General features: G+C 49.3%; 2 protein-coding genes and 1 pseudogene across 4 annotated transcripts in view; all 3 read right to left on the minus strand.

Annotated features, from left to right (window-relative positions):
- The window catches only part of LOC103115605 (protein S100-A8), a 253,840-nt gene that overhangs the window by 153,067 nt on the left and 87,340 nt on the right, over positions 1-13,433 (minus strand). The window lies entirely within an intron of this gene.
- S100A3 (S100 calcium binding protein A3) lies at positions 793-3,986 on the minus strand. Of its 3 annotated transcripts, none has more exons than XM_060201441.1 (3): positions 3,927-3,986; positions 1,443-1,587; positions 793-1,267 (listed from the first exon to the last, which is right to left on the minus strand). In XM_060201441.1, exons 2-3 carry the CDS (start codon positions 1,581-1,583, stop codon positions 1,103-1,105), a joined length of 306 nt encoding a protein of 101 aa, XP_060057424.1. In that variant the 5' UTR covers positions 1,584-1,587; positions 3,927-3,986; the 3' UTR covers positions 793-1,102. The 3 variants fall into 3 exon arrangements, with proteins under 3 accessions (XP_060057424.1, XP_007525451.1, XP_060057422.1); XM_007525389.3 differs by lacking the exon at positions 3,927-3,986 and adding an exon at positions 3,668-3,741; XM_060201439.1 differs by lacking the exon at positions 3,927-3,986 and adding an exon at positions 3,297-3,598.
- Positions 12,049-12,470, minus strand: LOC103115634 (ubiquitin-conjugating enzyme E2 variant 1-like; annotated as a pseudogene).

Raw genomic sequence — 13,433 nt, forward strand, 5'->3', positions numbered from 1 at the left:
CCTGGAATCTAGTAGAGGGGAGACAGGAATAATGATCTAGTAGAGGGGAGAAACCTCAGGATGGAGCTGCCCTTTTCCCCCACTCAGGCCAGGAAGTGTCACTGCGTGTGGTTCAGGACAGGGGCTGGGGGTGGGAGGAGGACCAGCTAACATTCAAAGGAGGTGCTAACTAGACACACACACACACACACACACACCAGTAGAAAAAGGGCCAGGGGAAGTGACATGGGAGTGGGGAACGGGAGTCTGGATGGGGTTCAGGGGACCCCCAGGACTCTCGAAGGGATTAAAGACTGGGAGGGGAAACAGAAGTGGGAACTTAGAGGAGAGGCTGGTGTCCAGAATGAAGAATGCAGTTGGGGGGTGGATAGTAAGGGACTCAGGGGACATAGTAGGGGAGGGGAGGTTTGTCACACCAACCTCCCAGGGTGGATGATACATCAGGGATTGAATGAGGGGTCTTCTGGTGGCTATGGATTTGGGAAGGGGGTCTTCTTGTGTGTTTTCCCCCCTCCTATACAGGGGGCCCCTCCCTGATGGGAGTAAACATCAAAGATGCCCTAATCCTGTTAGTGCTGCAGCTCTGAACTCCCACATCCCCTGGCCAGAAACAAAGGCACCACACCCCACCCCACTGACAACCCCACCCTCCTGGACAGTGTTTCTGCCCAGGGAGCCCAAGGCCACCCTCCTCACTGCCTGGACTGGACAGCCCAAGGGGCGCATGTCCCTCATAGGGACTCATTCCCCACCCCCCAGACCCTGGTGTCCTCACATAAAAAGCCAAGCAAGCCAAGTGACAGCAGCTCTTTATTAGAAGTGAAGTGGTCCCTCTCAGTCATGACACTTTCATACCCACCCCTGTGACAGCCTCAAGCCAGACCCTACCACCCCCAGCTGCCCACAAGCCACTACCTGTGACCCTAGGAAGAGTCTCCCCCCAGATCCCAGCCTCCGGGGGCCAAAGGGAGGCCAAAATGGGCAGTTCAGACAGAGAAGAGCCCAGGAGAGAGGGAAGTAGGGCCAGGAGTGGGTACAAGACCACTTTGGGTCTCAGAAGGCTCAACCCCCAGCTGGGACCACTTGGCCCAGGGAGCAGAGGCTATTGGGAGCAGGGGGGTTCTGGGGGGCAGGTCTTGAAGTACTCGTGGCAGTAGGTGCAGAGGCAGGCGAGCGCACGCACATACTCCATGAAGTCCACCTCGCAGTCCTTGTTGGTGTCCAGCACACTCATGAACTTGTTGTAGTCACATTCACGGAGTTCCGTCTGGGGGAGGGCAACGGAGAGAGGATGAGGGGGCCTGGGCAGCCTACAGCAGCCCACACACACCCATGCAGCCACACACAGCCCCCCCACCCTAGACACCCAAAACCCTGCGCCCCAGGCTGCCAGCTCCAAAACCCATGTCCTCCCACCTCCCGGAGTGAGACCCAGTGCTCACGGGAACCCAGGTGGGCAGCTCCTTCTGCAGCAGCTCCTTGAGTTCTGCCTGGCACAGCTTGTGCTTGTTCCCACTGAGCTCCGCGTACTGCTGGAAGGTCAACACGATGGCTGCCACTGCCTGCTCCAGGGGATGTGCCATCCTCCTGCCCAGGAACAAGATGGTGACTCCCTCGCCCACCTCTGTCTCCCCAGCTCCCCAAGAAGCTCCAGACTCCCCTCCTTCATGAGCCTCCTCCTCTGAGAAACCCTCCCAGGTCACACTGGCCCTTCCTAGTTTGTGTCCCTACTGTTTCCCCGCTGTGGTTTTCTTCCACCGCCCTGCCTACCCCACATATACACTGAGTCTCCATAAGGAGTCCCAGATTCTCTCCCTTACACTCCAGAGATCTCAGTGACACTCTACAGCACCACCTGTGGCAAAGACCTCTGGCCCAAGAAGCTTACAAACACACATGTGCGTGTATGGATATACACAACCCAGGACCTCAGGCTCCTTTCCAGAACCAGCACAGGTGGACATTAGCCTGTCCTCCCTGTCCCCAGCCCCTTAGAGAAAAGGGGTGTCTTCAGGGAGAGTGAGGGCTAAGGGAACCCCCACTGCCTCATTAGCACCCCTGCTTATCTGCTTTCCCTAACCCAGGAAGTTACACATGAAGGAGAACCTTCTGGAACCCTCTGTGCCACTAACTAGCTATGCAGGTCTACAGGGGCACAAACCCTGCGTCATCTGCTCAGGCAGTTTGTCTATGGAGTTCTCTCTTTTTTGTGGAGCAGGAGCCTCACACACACACACACACACACACACAGTTCCACCACTTCTAGGTCACTGAATTCAGGTAGACACAGAGACACCACAGCCCAGGAGACAGTGCACTGGATGAAGCTTTGGACACTGAGTTATGTGGCAGTGAGTTCAATTCCCAGCATCACATTGCCAGAGTTCACTTTCTCTTTCTTGCTTTAACTTATAAATAAAGCTTAAGGAAAAAAAGATAATGGGGGGGGGGTGTTGGGTGGTAGCACAGTGGGTTAAGCACACATGGCACAAAGCACAAACACCGGCATAAGGATCCCTGTTCAAGCTCCTGGCTCCCCACCTGCAGGGAGTTACTTCACAAGTGGTGAAGCAGGTCTGCAGTTGTCTATCTTTCTCTCCTCCTCTCTGTCTTCCCCTCCTCTCTCCATTCCCCTCTGTCCTATCTAACAACCGCAACATCAATGACAACAATAATAATAGCCACAACAATGATAAAACAACAAGGGCAACAAAAGAGAAAAAAATAGAAAATAGCCTCCAGGAGCAGTGGATTCGTGGTACAGGCACCGAGACCCAGCAATAACCATGGAGGCAAAAAAAAAAAAAAAAGATAACAGGGGGCCAGGCAATGGTGTACCCAGTTAAATGTAGATAGTACTAAACACAAGAACCACACAAGGATCTGGATTCAAGCACCTGGCTCCCCACCTGTAAAGAGGGTCACTTCACAAGCAGTGAAGCATGTCTGCTGGTGTCTTTCTCTCCCTATCTCCCCCTTCCCGTCTCCTCCTCCCTTATCAAATTCTCTCTGTCCTATCCAATTAAATAGAAAAAAAAAATGGTTGCCAGAAACAATGGATTCATAGGGCTGTCACCAAGTCCCAGCAATAACCCTGGAACCAAAAGAAAAAAAGATAACAGCTCGGGAGGTGGTGCAGAGAACAGAACATTGAACTCTCTCTCAAGCATAAGGTCTTGAGTTTAATCCCTGATATCACATGTGCCAGAATGATAATAAATAACTAGATGGGGGGGAGAGAGGGAGGGGTAGGAGGTGGGAGGAGAAGGAGAAAGGAAAAAAAGAAACCATAGTACCAGAGTTTCCCCCAGTGCCATGTCACACCCATGTGGTGTTGGGGCTCTTCTGGGAGCAGGACTCCAGACTGGGGAGAAATCCTCAGGCAGATGGAAAGGAAGAAGCATTTTTTTTTCCACTGATCCCAGTGACTCACTCCTGGTGTCTCCCAGGGGACAGAGCCCTGTGACTTCAGGCTTCTGAGACCAGGACCCCTTCTGCAGTGTTCTCACTCTGTCGGTCCCTGTGACTCAAGGAGGGGCCCAGTGTCCTTGATTGTGACATCCCAGGCCTACAGCAGGTGGTTGGCTCCCCAGAGAGGAAAGGCCTGTGACCCAGAGGAGAAGGCCCCCAGGGTGCTCAGCTGCCTGCAGGGCTCCTCCTAGCCTACCTGGCGCCACTTTTTCAGAAACTTGGGGCCTGAAGAGGGAATCCTCTCCCAAGAAAGTCTTGAACCCTCTGCAGAAATGAAGGAAGAGGCAACAGGGAGAGTGAGCCCATGAGGGTTGCACCGGCTCCATAGAGCCCAGAGCCCTTCCAGGGCCAGACCCCAGCTCTGCACAGCCCCTTGAATCTATTGCTATGACACCTGTTCCTTTGTCACCCCTCGGCCCCCCAGCTCAGGGCAGTACCAAGCAGCAAGCACTCACCTCTAGTGCTAGACTTGTAGCTGTGTGAGCCCAGGAAAGGGGTGTCCCTATTTGTAGCCTGCCTGAAAGGAAGGGAGTTAATTATGGGGCACCCCAAGTAGGTCAAGCTGAGGATGCCCCAGGGGTGCGCTTGCCACCTCCCTGCCTCCCTCCACCCACCTGCTCCTCACATCAAAGCCAGGTTGGACCTCAAGCACCACCCCCAGCACTGCATCCTCTCACCCACCCCCTGCCAGTTCAGATCTGGGGAGAAGGTTATGTGGGCCCTTCATGCCCATCTCTTCATCCTAAGAGGTTCCCCATAGTACAAAGTGAAGATACTCTGTATCTTTAGAGAACCCCTGTGCCCAGGGTGACCCCCATGTCTGCATCCTCCTCACTGATTACCCAGGGCTCAGGAGTTTTCAGGTGTGACCTGCAGCTCCCCTGCAGTATTTCTGTGGGTGACTTGGAGGAACCCAAGGAAGAAGCAGTCCTCCCAAGGGCCCCTCCAGAGTCAGGCAGAGCTTCCAGCTTCCTCCTCAGAACTAAAAATGAGTTCTAATTATAGCCCCCCAAAATAAAAATGCTGATACCCCTTCCCCTGTCATACTGCCCCTTCATCAGCAAGCCCACTTCCCTTATAATTCTGGGGGGTCCAGTCTGGTATTCAGCTTCAGCGTGTAGCCCTCTGGGGTCCCCCATTACTGAGAGGGCCTCAGTGCCTCCCTCTGAGCGGTCCCACTGAGCTCCAGTTTCTGTTCTTCTCATTCCCCAAACCTTCAGAGCCCAAGTCAGCAGCATTTGGCTATAGAACTCAGCCTGCAGGGACAAAGGGGCCAGGACCTAGGGCCCCATGGCCTCCTGGACTCTGCTCTCCAAGATCTGGATTTCCTCACTCCTCCCTGCCTGGTCAGTGCCTCCATAACCTGAGTCTGTTATTCTTCTTCTTTTATTGTTTTCCTTTCTTTCTTTTTCTTTTTTTTTGGGGGGAGGGGTAGAGTAGGGGGCTTACCACTTCAAGTCTTTCTCTTAAAGAGACAGCAAAACAGAGAGACAGAAGGAGAGACAACACAGCACCCAAGCTTTCTCCAGTCCAATGGAGGCCAGGCTCAAACCTGGGTCCAGTATATGGCAAAGCAGGGATCCTCCCAGGTAAACTATCTCCCCCTTCAACTTTTTATTTAATTCTATTCAGCATTTCATCTGTGCACAGAATAACTTTATACCAGAAATGAAAACCCCCTCTTATCACTTCTCTGTCCCTTTCCTTGCCCAGAGTCTGACAGGCCCCTCCCCCATTTCACAGAAAGAGCACCCAAGATCCAGAGAGGATTAATTCCCAGGCTTGTGGTGACTGCCACAGAGTGCTAATGACACCCCAGACTGCAGCCTGTACCCCCAGCATCCAGCCATGACTGAGCCATGTGTCTTTGAGGACTCAGCATCAGTGGGTGAGGGGAAGTCAGTAGGGAGACCTGTGATTAGCACTGTTTTATAGGCAAAGAATTACAAGGAGTCAAGGACAAAAGGGGGTGGGTAGAGTGGACTAGTAATTAATTTAGTTCTAGGTCAGCATTACTCCTGCCTGTGCCACCCCAGCTCCTTCACCGGCCTTCTCCCTAAACAAGTCACTCCAGCTCTGTGGTTGGTCTCTTTTCCCTCACCTGTTGGGGCCAAGGACAACCTGGAGGCTGCTCCTAGGAGTACAGGGACCCCTTGCTGGCATACCGGGTAGGTTTTCAGAAACTGATTTTAAGTACAACCACAGTTAATCAGTCAGCTCCAGCAAAGTCTAATCAATGTTCCTGTAGCCCATTTCCAATTACTAAAACATCACCTGGGACTGGACAGTGGCACACATATGATCATGCTCAGGGACCCAGGTTCAAGTGCCCACTTCCCACCAGCTGGGCTGGGGGGGGGAGCTTCATGAGAGGTAAAGCTGTGCCACAGGAGCCACTATCTGTCTTCCTATCTATCTATCTATCCCCCTTCCCCTCTCAATTTCTCTCTGTCCAATCAAAAATGAAGAAAAGGAAAGAAAGAAAGGAGGAAGGGAGGTCACCAGAAGTGGTAGTTTAGTAGTACAGCCACTGAGCCCTAGTGATACCCTTGGTGGCAATAAGGGGGTGGGGGGAGTCACCAAAGGGTCAGTATAATAGAATACTTTGCCATGTGTGTGACCCAAGTTCAAGTCTGGCCTCTACCACATTGAAGGAATCTGTCTCCCTTTCTATCTATCTATCTTTTAAAAATGAAGATGAAAAAAGAAAAGGAATAGATCACCAGACTTCTAAGACACTTGCGGTGCCAGACCATCGCTTGCACTCACTTATCTCTCCATTCATTCATTTTCCATGCACTTATTTTAGTCCAGGGTGGCCAGAGCCTGGTCTGACAGCTTGGGACACAAGGTGGGCAGCTCATTCATAACAAGTGTACCTGGGCACACAGTCTCTCTCTCTCTCTCCCACTGAGACATGCTACTGAACATCTCTGGGATGTGGGAGGAGATGAAATAATCTAGGGAGACACAGACTCCACACAGAGGTGATTTTTCTCTCTGGGCATCATCAGGCACCTGTGGGACATGGAACACTGTGACTGGTGGACCTGCCTCTTGCACACAGTTGAGTGCTCAGTGCCAGGGCTGCAGCAGGGACTCGTAGGAGCCAGTTGAGCTGTGGGTCTCTTACCCAGGGTCACACCGTTCATCAATGGCTGGCCTTGGTGTCACTCACCTGGCATGTACCTATTTAGAGACATCTGTCCTGAGTGTGTGTAGGGGGTGGGAGGAGAACAGTGTCACAAACAATATAGACAGGGCCCAGCCCCGTGGAGCAAACGAACAACAGGTGAGGGCTGGGTGGGGCTGGGAAAGTCAGGTACTTGGGGCATATATTTTGGGTGGCCAGGCAACTGTTCCCTCCTGTTCACCCATTCCTTTCTCAACCTGCCTTTCCCCACCCCCAGGGTGCCCCACCACTGCAAGGGGTGATGCTGTAGAGGAGTGGAGAAGGAAGGTGGGGTAGCAGGACTGAAGTGTGCTGACAGCCACTTGGCAGTGAGTAATGTACCCCTGTAACAAGAGCAGCCCTATAAACCAACATGACAGCTAATTTCAGCTGATGTGAAACTGTACCCCTGTACCCAGCTAGCCAAGGCCAGTCCTGAGCAGTCCCAGAGCCCAGTCCTGAGTCCAAGGAGCCTCTGTGAGCTGTCAGATAGTGACAGCACCCTCCCCAAAAGCAGGCCAGCTCCCAACTGGCCCCGTAATCCCCCAAGGATTCCTGGATCTCACCCATGGCCCCACAACTCTCACAGCCCAGGTTCTGAGCCAGCAGGGTTGCAGGGAGGAAGCCTCAGCTGCCCACCCTGGCAAGCTCCTCCCCCGCCCCAGCCCTGAGCCAAGCTTAACCCTGCCTCTTACAATTAACCACTCCCCTCCCCTTCTCTCTTTCTTCTCCTGTGGTATACAGGGACCCAGCTGCCAGGAGGATTCTGTTAGCTGAAGCTCATACAGAGGGGGAGCCTGACCCCCAGATGCAGCTGTGAATTACTAGGCTCCCCAACTTGTCAGAAGGGCCTATGGGAAAATTCACTGCTTTGCCATGTGCATGACACAGCGTTCCAGCCAGATCCCCACCACACTGAAGGAAGCTTCAGTGCTATGGTCTTTTGCCCTCTCTATCTCTGTCTCAGATTTTTTTAAGTATTTGTTTTTTATTATATTATTTTTATTATTGGATAGAGATGAGAGAAATTGAAGGGGAGGGAGGTTGAGAGGGAAAAACACAGAGAGACACCTACAGCCCTGCTTCACCATTCATGAAGCTCTCCCCCTGTAGATGGGGACCAGGGGCTTGAGCCTGGGTTCTTATACACTGTAGTGTGTGCACTTAACCAACTGTGCCACTGCCTGGCCCCTTGTCTCTATTTCTATCTAAAGAAAATGAACAAAGAAGAAGAGAGAGGGAGGAAGTGGAGGGAGAGGAGGAAGAAGAAAGGACGATGAAGACAAGATGAAGAAGAGGAGGAAAAGAGGGAGGAGGAGGGAAAAGGGCATAATGATAGCTCCCCATGAGGCCTAACTGACAAGTGTGTGGGAAGGAGCTTTGAGGGCTGCTAGGGAAACACTAATTACCAGGACCTAATGACACCCACCATGGTCCCCTGACCTAGATGCGCCCATAGCCCTTCCCACAGAGTACTGGGAGGGTGGGCTTTGCACCTTGCCTGGTTTAGCCTCCCCAACCCCAGAGAGAGCTGAGCAGGATAGCAAGTGAGAAGGAGCAGTTCACTCCACCTCTGGGGTTGCTAGTCTCAGAACAAGCAAGCCTTTACCAGGTGCCAGCATCTCCCAGGGGATTGAGAAAACAACTTAGGAGGCCACCATTCATTGCTCACCCACCCTACATCCCCTTGTCCCTAGTTAACTAGTTAGGTAGGTAGGTAGGTAAGTAGGTAGGTAGGTAGTTATTTTATCATAGCACTGCACAGCTCTGGCATCTGGTGGTGATGGGGAGGGACTGAACCTGGAGCCTCAGAGCCTCAAGCAATGAAAGTCTTCTTACATTGCCATTATTCTGTTTCCCCAGTCTCATCCCTCATTACCTAACCCATCTTTTTTCCCCATTGGCAATAGGTTAATATGCCCCATTGGCAATAGGTTGTGGCAAGTTTTTTACTTTACCCATTTATGCACAGATATGACCACAGAGCTATGGATGGGTAGGAACACCTGGAGAGGGAAGGTGCTTCTTGCATAGTTTTAAAACAAAAGGCAGCAAAAGCTTTTTGGATATAAAGGAAGAGTGGTGATTTTATTTATTTATTTGTTTATTTGTTTGGGGGGGGGGAGATCACCAGAACATCACTCTGGCACATGCTACTTGGGGGATCAAACCCGGGACTCATACTTGAGAGTCTGAAGCAATATCTACTGCACCACCTCCAGTGTTGCACAACAAAAGCTTTTTTTGTCTCCTCCTCACTTTGATTCCCAGCCTGGAATAAGGACCATGAGACCCGCAGACCCGGCAGACATCCTGTGATCATGAGACAACACGCGTGAGGGAGAAATCATAAATGCCAAAAAATGAAGAGTCGTAAAAGAAAAAAGGAAAAAGAAGTGGAAACAAAAGATGCTGAGTGCCAGGTGGCATCTCTAGGCCCTTGATCCTTTCCTAAATTGCTCACCCCATACTCCAGGTTATGTAAGGCAGCTAATGCCACTTGGACTTTCTGTGACTCATAGCTTCATAAATTCCTAACTGGTAGAGATGTTTGTTGCTGAAAATAGAATCCTCAAGTAAAAGAATTTCAAATGTGGAATTGGAGAACAAGGAGACTGTGCACTGCTGATGCAAAAGATTCTTATACCTGAGGCTCCAGAGTCTCAGGTTCAGTCCTCAACACCACCATAAGCCAGAGCTGAACCCTATAATGTCCTTGTGTCCATACTCCCAGAGGACTATAGAATAGGAAAGCTATCAAGGGAAGGAATGGGATATGGAGTTCCAGTGGCAGGAGATGTGTGGAATTGTACCCCTCTTATCCTATGGTCTTGTCATTATTTCCATTTTATAAATAAAAATTAAAAAAAAAAACAGCTGAACAGTGCTCTGAGAAGTAGACTAGGAAAGCCACTTAGCTACAAACACATTTCTTTCTTTTTCTTTTTTCTTTTCTTTTATTTTTCCTACCAGGGTTACTGGGGCTTAGTTCCTATGAGACTACTCCACCACTCCCAGAAGCTTTTTTTTGGGGGGGTCTATTCTTTCTAATAAACAGAAAAATAAAGGAAAGACACCTACAACACTGCTCCACCATTCCTGAAGCTTCCCCGTGCAAATGGGGACAAGGAGCTTAAACCTGGGTCCTCAAGTGTAGCAACATACACACTCCACCAGGTTCTTTTCCACCTGTTCCCATGAGTTTGTGTTTCAATTCACTTCTTTTCTGGCTAGTTTGTTATGCAGCAATTGGTGACCGAAATAGTATCTCTGAGTCGACAATTCAAGCCTGAACTGTATATCCCGGATTTATGGTTTAAAGCACTTGAAGATAAGCTCCTGAAGTCCTTTAGTCAGGCTTTCTATGGTGTACGACTGAATGCATCCCTAACTGCTAGAGGGCTTGGCCACAATTATGAAATGCAGCCAGAAAAAGAGGAGGAGGAGGAAGGAGAGTGGAAGAGAATTAAGAGAAGGAGTGAAAATGTAGAACTGAGGGGCGGGGTGGTGGCACACCTGGCTGAGTGTGCATGTTACAATGCACAAGGATCGGGGTTCAAGGCCCCGGTCCCCACCCGCAAGGGGAAAGCTTTACAAATGGTGAAGTGGTGCTGAAGGTGTCTCTCAGTCTTCTCCCTCTCTATCACCCCATCCCCTCTCAATTTCTGACTGTCTCTATCCAGGCAAAAACTAGTAAAATAATGGGCCATCTGGACTATACCTAAAACAGACCTACCAGCTTTTTCCAAAACAGAGATCCCAAGTCTTCATCTTCAATATTCTTGCCTTTAAGTTTATGATTAGTAAACAATTTGTTCTGCTTTCTATTTTAATTCTTTTCCAGCCACCAGGTTCCAGATGATGCCATGATGCCAACACAACTTCCTTGGGTAGAGGACCCCACCATATGTCTTGAAACCCCACCTTCCCAGATCCCTGCCCTACTAGGGAAAGAGAGTATGGATCAACCTGCCAACACCCATGTTCAGTGGGGAAGGAATTACTGGAGCCAGACCTTCCACGTTCTGCACCCCACAATGATTCTGGGTCCATGCTCCCAGACGGATAAAGAATAGGAAAGCTATCAAGGGAGGGGATTGGATATGGAGCTCTGGGGGTGGGCATTGTGTGGAAATGTACCCCTCTTATCCTGTAGTCAATATTTCTATTTTATAAATAAAAATATGATACAAAAATGATACAGAAATAAATAAATACACTTTCAAAAGATGTAGAACTGAGTGAAGCAAGGAGAAAAGGAAAATATGAAGAATTAACTTTTTTTACTGGCACACACATTACCATGCACAAGGACTGAGGTTCAAGTCCCTGGTCCCTACCTGAAGGGGGGAAGCTTCACAAGCTGTGAACAGTGCTACAGGTGTCTCTTTCTCTCTCTCTCCCCCTCTCTCTCTCAATTTCTCTCTGTCCCGTAGAAAAATTTCAATAACCCTGAATCATAAGCTTTATTCTCTTTTCTTTTTTATGGAAATAATTATTTATAAGCCAGTTGCCACATGGGCACAACTTCTCATCCTCCTGAGATCGATGTCTGCACACCACTCCTACCAGTAACTAAAGTCCTCCTCCTCTGTCATCGAGCCTCAATGCTCACTCAAACCCCTCCCCTTACACTGCCCCCCATCCTTACTGCCACAGACCAAATCTAGTCCAAGTTCTCCCCCATGCTTTGCCTTTCCTTCCTTCCTTGTTTCTTTTTTTTTGTTGTTGTTGTTATATATACATATATTTCAAATGGACAAAAAATTAGTATCATTTACAGTATCTTAAGGTAAATTGCCTTTGAATGGGAGCTTCCTTTCCAGTACTTTGAGGCCTACAAGACATATCTAGAAAACTGACTACTATGGGAAATGAATGCCAGGCTAGTGTTGCAGGCCGGAGAGAGGATCCAGGAACTCATGGTGGCATGGTAATACAATTCTTTATGCACAAGGGAATGCCCCAGAGTTGGGTGTGAGCACAGCAGTTTAAGCCACATGGCACCAAACCGCAATGGCCACCTCCCGCTCTGCAGCCAGCCCTTCTCCAGGTCGTGGTGCAGGAAAGAAAAGAGAGTGAAAGCAGGAACAGAAGTGGGTTTTATGGGATAAAACCAGAAATGGAAAGTTGGAAAGGGAAATGGCTAGGAAAGGGGATGGAGAGAGGCAAAATGCATGCTGGGAAGGTGGAAGCATCCTTAGCAACTGTTGTGATGGTTTTAACTGGTGGGAATTAGCAATACCCTGAGGGGATAATGTGGTGGGGATCTTTTAGGCAAAACAATGATTGTGTAAATAGACCATAGTGTCAGCAATGGAGGATGGAGCAGGGGGGCTGCCCGACAAATGAAGACTGCTTAAACCAAACAGGGGGTGGGGAGGGACTGTGGTTTTTCTTTTTGATTAATTGCTGTGACACTGTCCTTCAGGTGGCTGAGTGAGTTTCATATTTTCTTTAAACATCATTAGGCATCGAAGCTCTTACAAGACAATGCTGATGCTATATGAGTTCTGCCATTTTGCTAGCACTGATATGGCTCTTAGGTCCACCACTCCCTTAGAACTATTTACTCCATTCATATTAAATTTTGTTACAAATCTTACAAAGGGAGATGCTTCTCAATATTTAGATCCATATTCTATTTTAAGGCTGTATATTTGATTTCCATAAATTGTTCTTGGAGACCCAATTATCATCCCTGTCCACCTTGTGTCATGTCCTCTTCATCTTCTAGGCCCCAGCTAACTGTGCCATCTCCCTCGAGTTCTTCCAACAGGCAGAAGTTGTGAGGGACTTTTACTCCTGAGCCCAAGGTGGCTGTCATTTTGCCTCACTGTCAATCAAAGGATGGCCCCTTCTTCCCCTTCTTTGTTTCTTCCCTCCCTCTCTCTCTCTCTCTCTATTTATCTGTCTCTATCTATCTATTTCTATCTCTGTCTCTCTTTTTATTATACCAGGGTCATCTCTGGGGCTCAGGGCCTACACACAACAAATCCACCATTCCCAGTGGCCATTTTTCTATCTTCTTCTTTTTTTTTTAATTAGATAGGACACAGAGAAACTGGGTGAGAGGAGACCAAGGGGAAAAACAGAAATGCATCTGCAGCACTGCTTCTCCATTTGTGAATCTTCTCCCCACAGGTGGGAAACAGGGCTTGTGTATGGTAACATGTACTCAACCAGGTGCATCATTACCCAGCCCCCTCCCTCCTTGTTCCACCTACAGGAGAGATCATCTGGTTTGCAACTTTCTCCTTCTGGCTGATCTCACTCAACATGACTGAAGAACTAACAAGCTGGAAAACCAGTGGCCCTTGTTTGAAATAGCAAAGCATCTGGTAACACTGTCATCTGCTGATTCATAGCATGCAGAACAAATTCCAATCTAGACTATGATTTTAAGGGAAGTGAAAGACTCAAAATGTTGATATGACCTGGGTCCTAACAACGGTTAGCAAAGACCAGCTGGAGAAAAATTAACTCTGACTAGACTGCGCTGTCTGAAAGCAGCTCCAAAAAGGAGCACAGTTTTACTAAAAGTATAATGTAATAGAATAGAATAGAATAATATAATATAACATAGCATAAACCAGGGACATGTCCTTGACCCTCATGTCACTCACTGGCTGCTCAGTGGGCTAGTTATTGGGGTGCCCTGGGCTCTGGCTGTAGTCAGGATTGTAGTCCAGGGTGCAAGTACCTCTTTCCCCTCACCCTTGAGCTCCTTGGGTTGTGGATGGCTATCCCATCTGTCTGGAAAATCCCCTCATATCTTACCTCAAACTAG

The sequence above is a fragment of the Erinaceus europaeus genome, chromosome 11, assembly GCF_950295315.1.
Source record: "Erinaceus europaeus chromosome 11, mEriEur2.1, whole genome shotgun sequence".
Taxonomy (NCBI): domain Eukaryota; kingdom Metazoa; phylum Chordata; class Mammalia; order Eulipotyphla; family Erinaceidae; genus Erinaceus; species Erinaceus europaeus.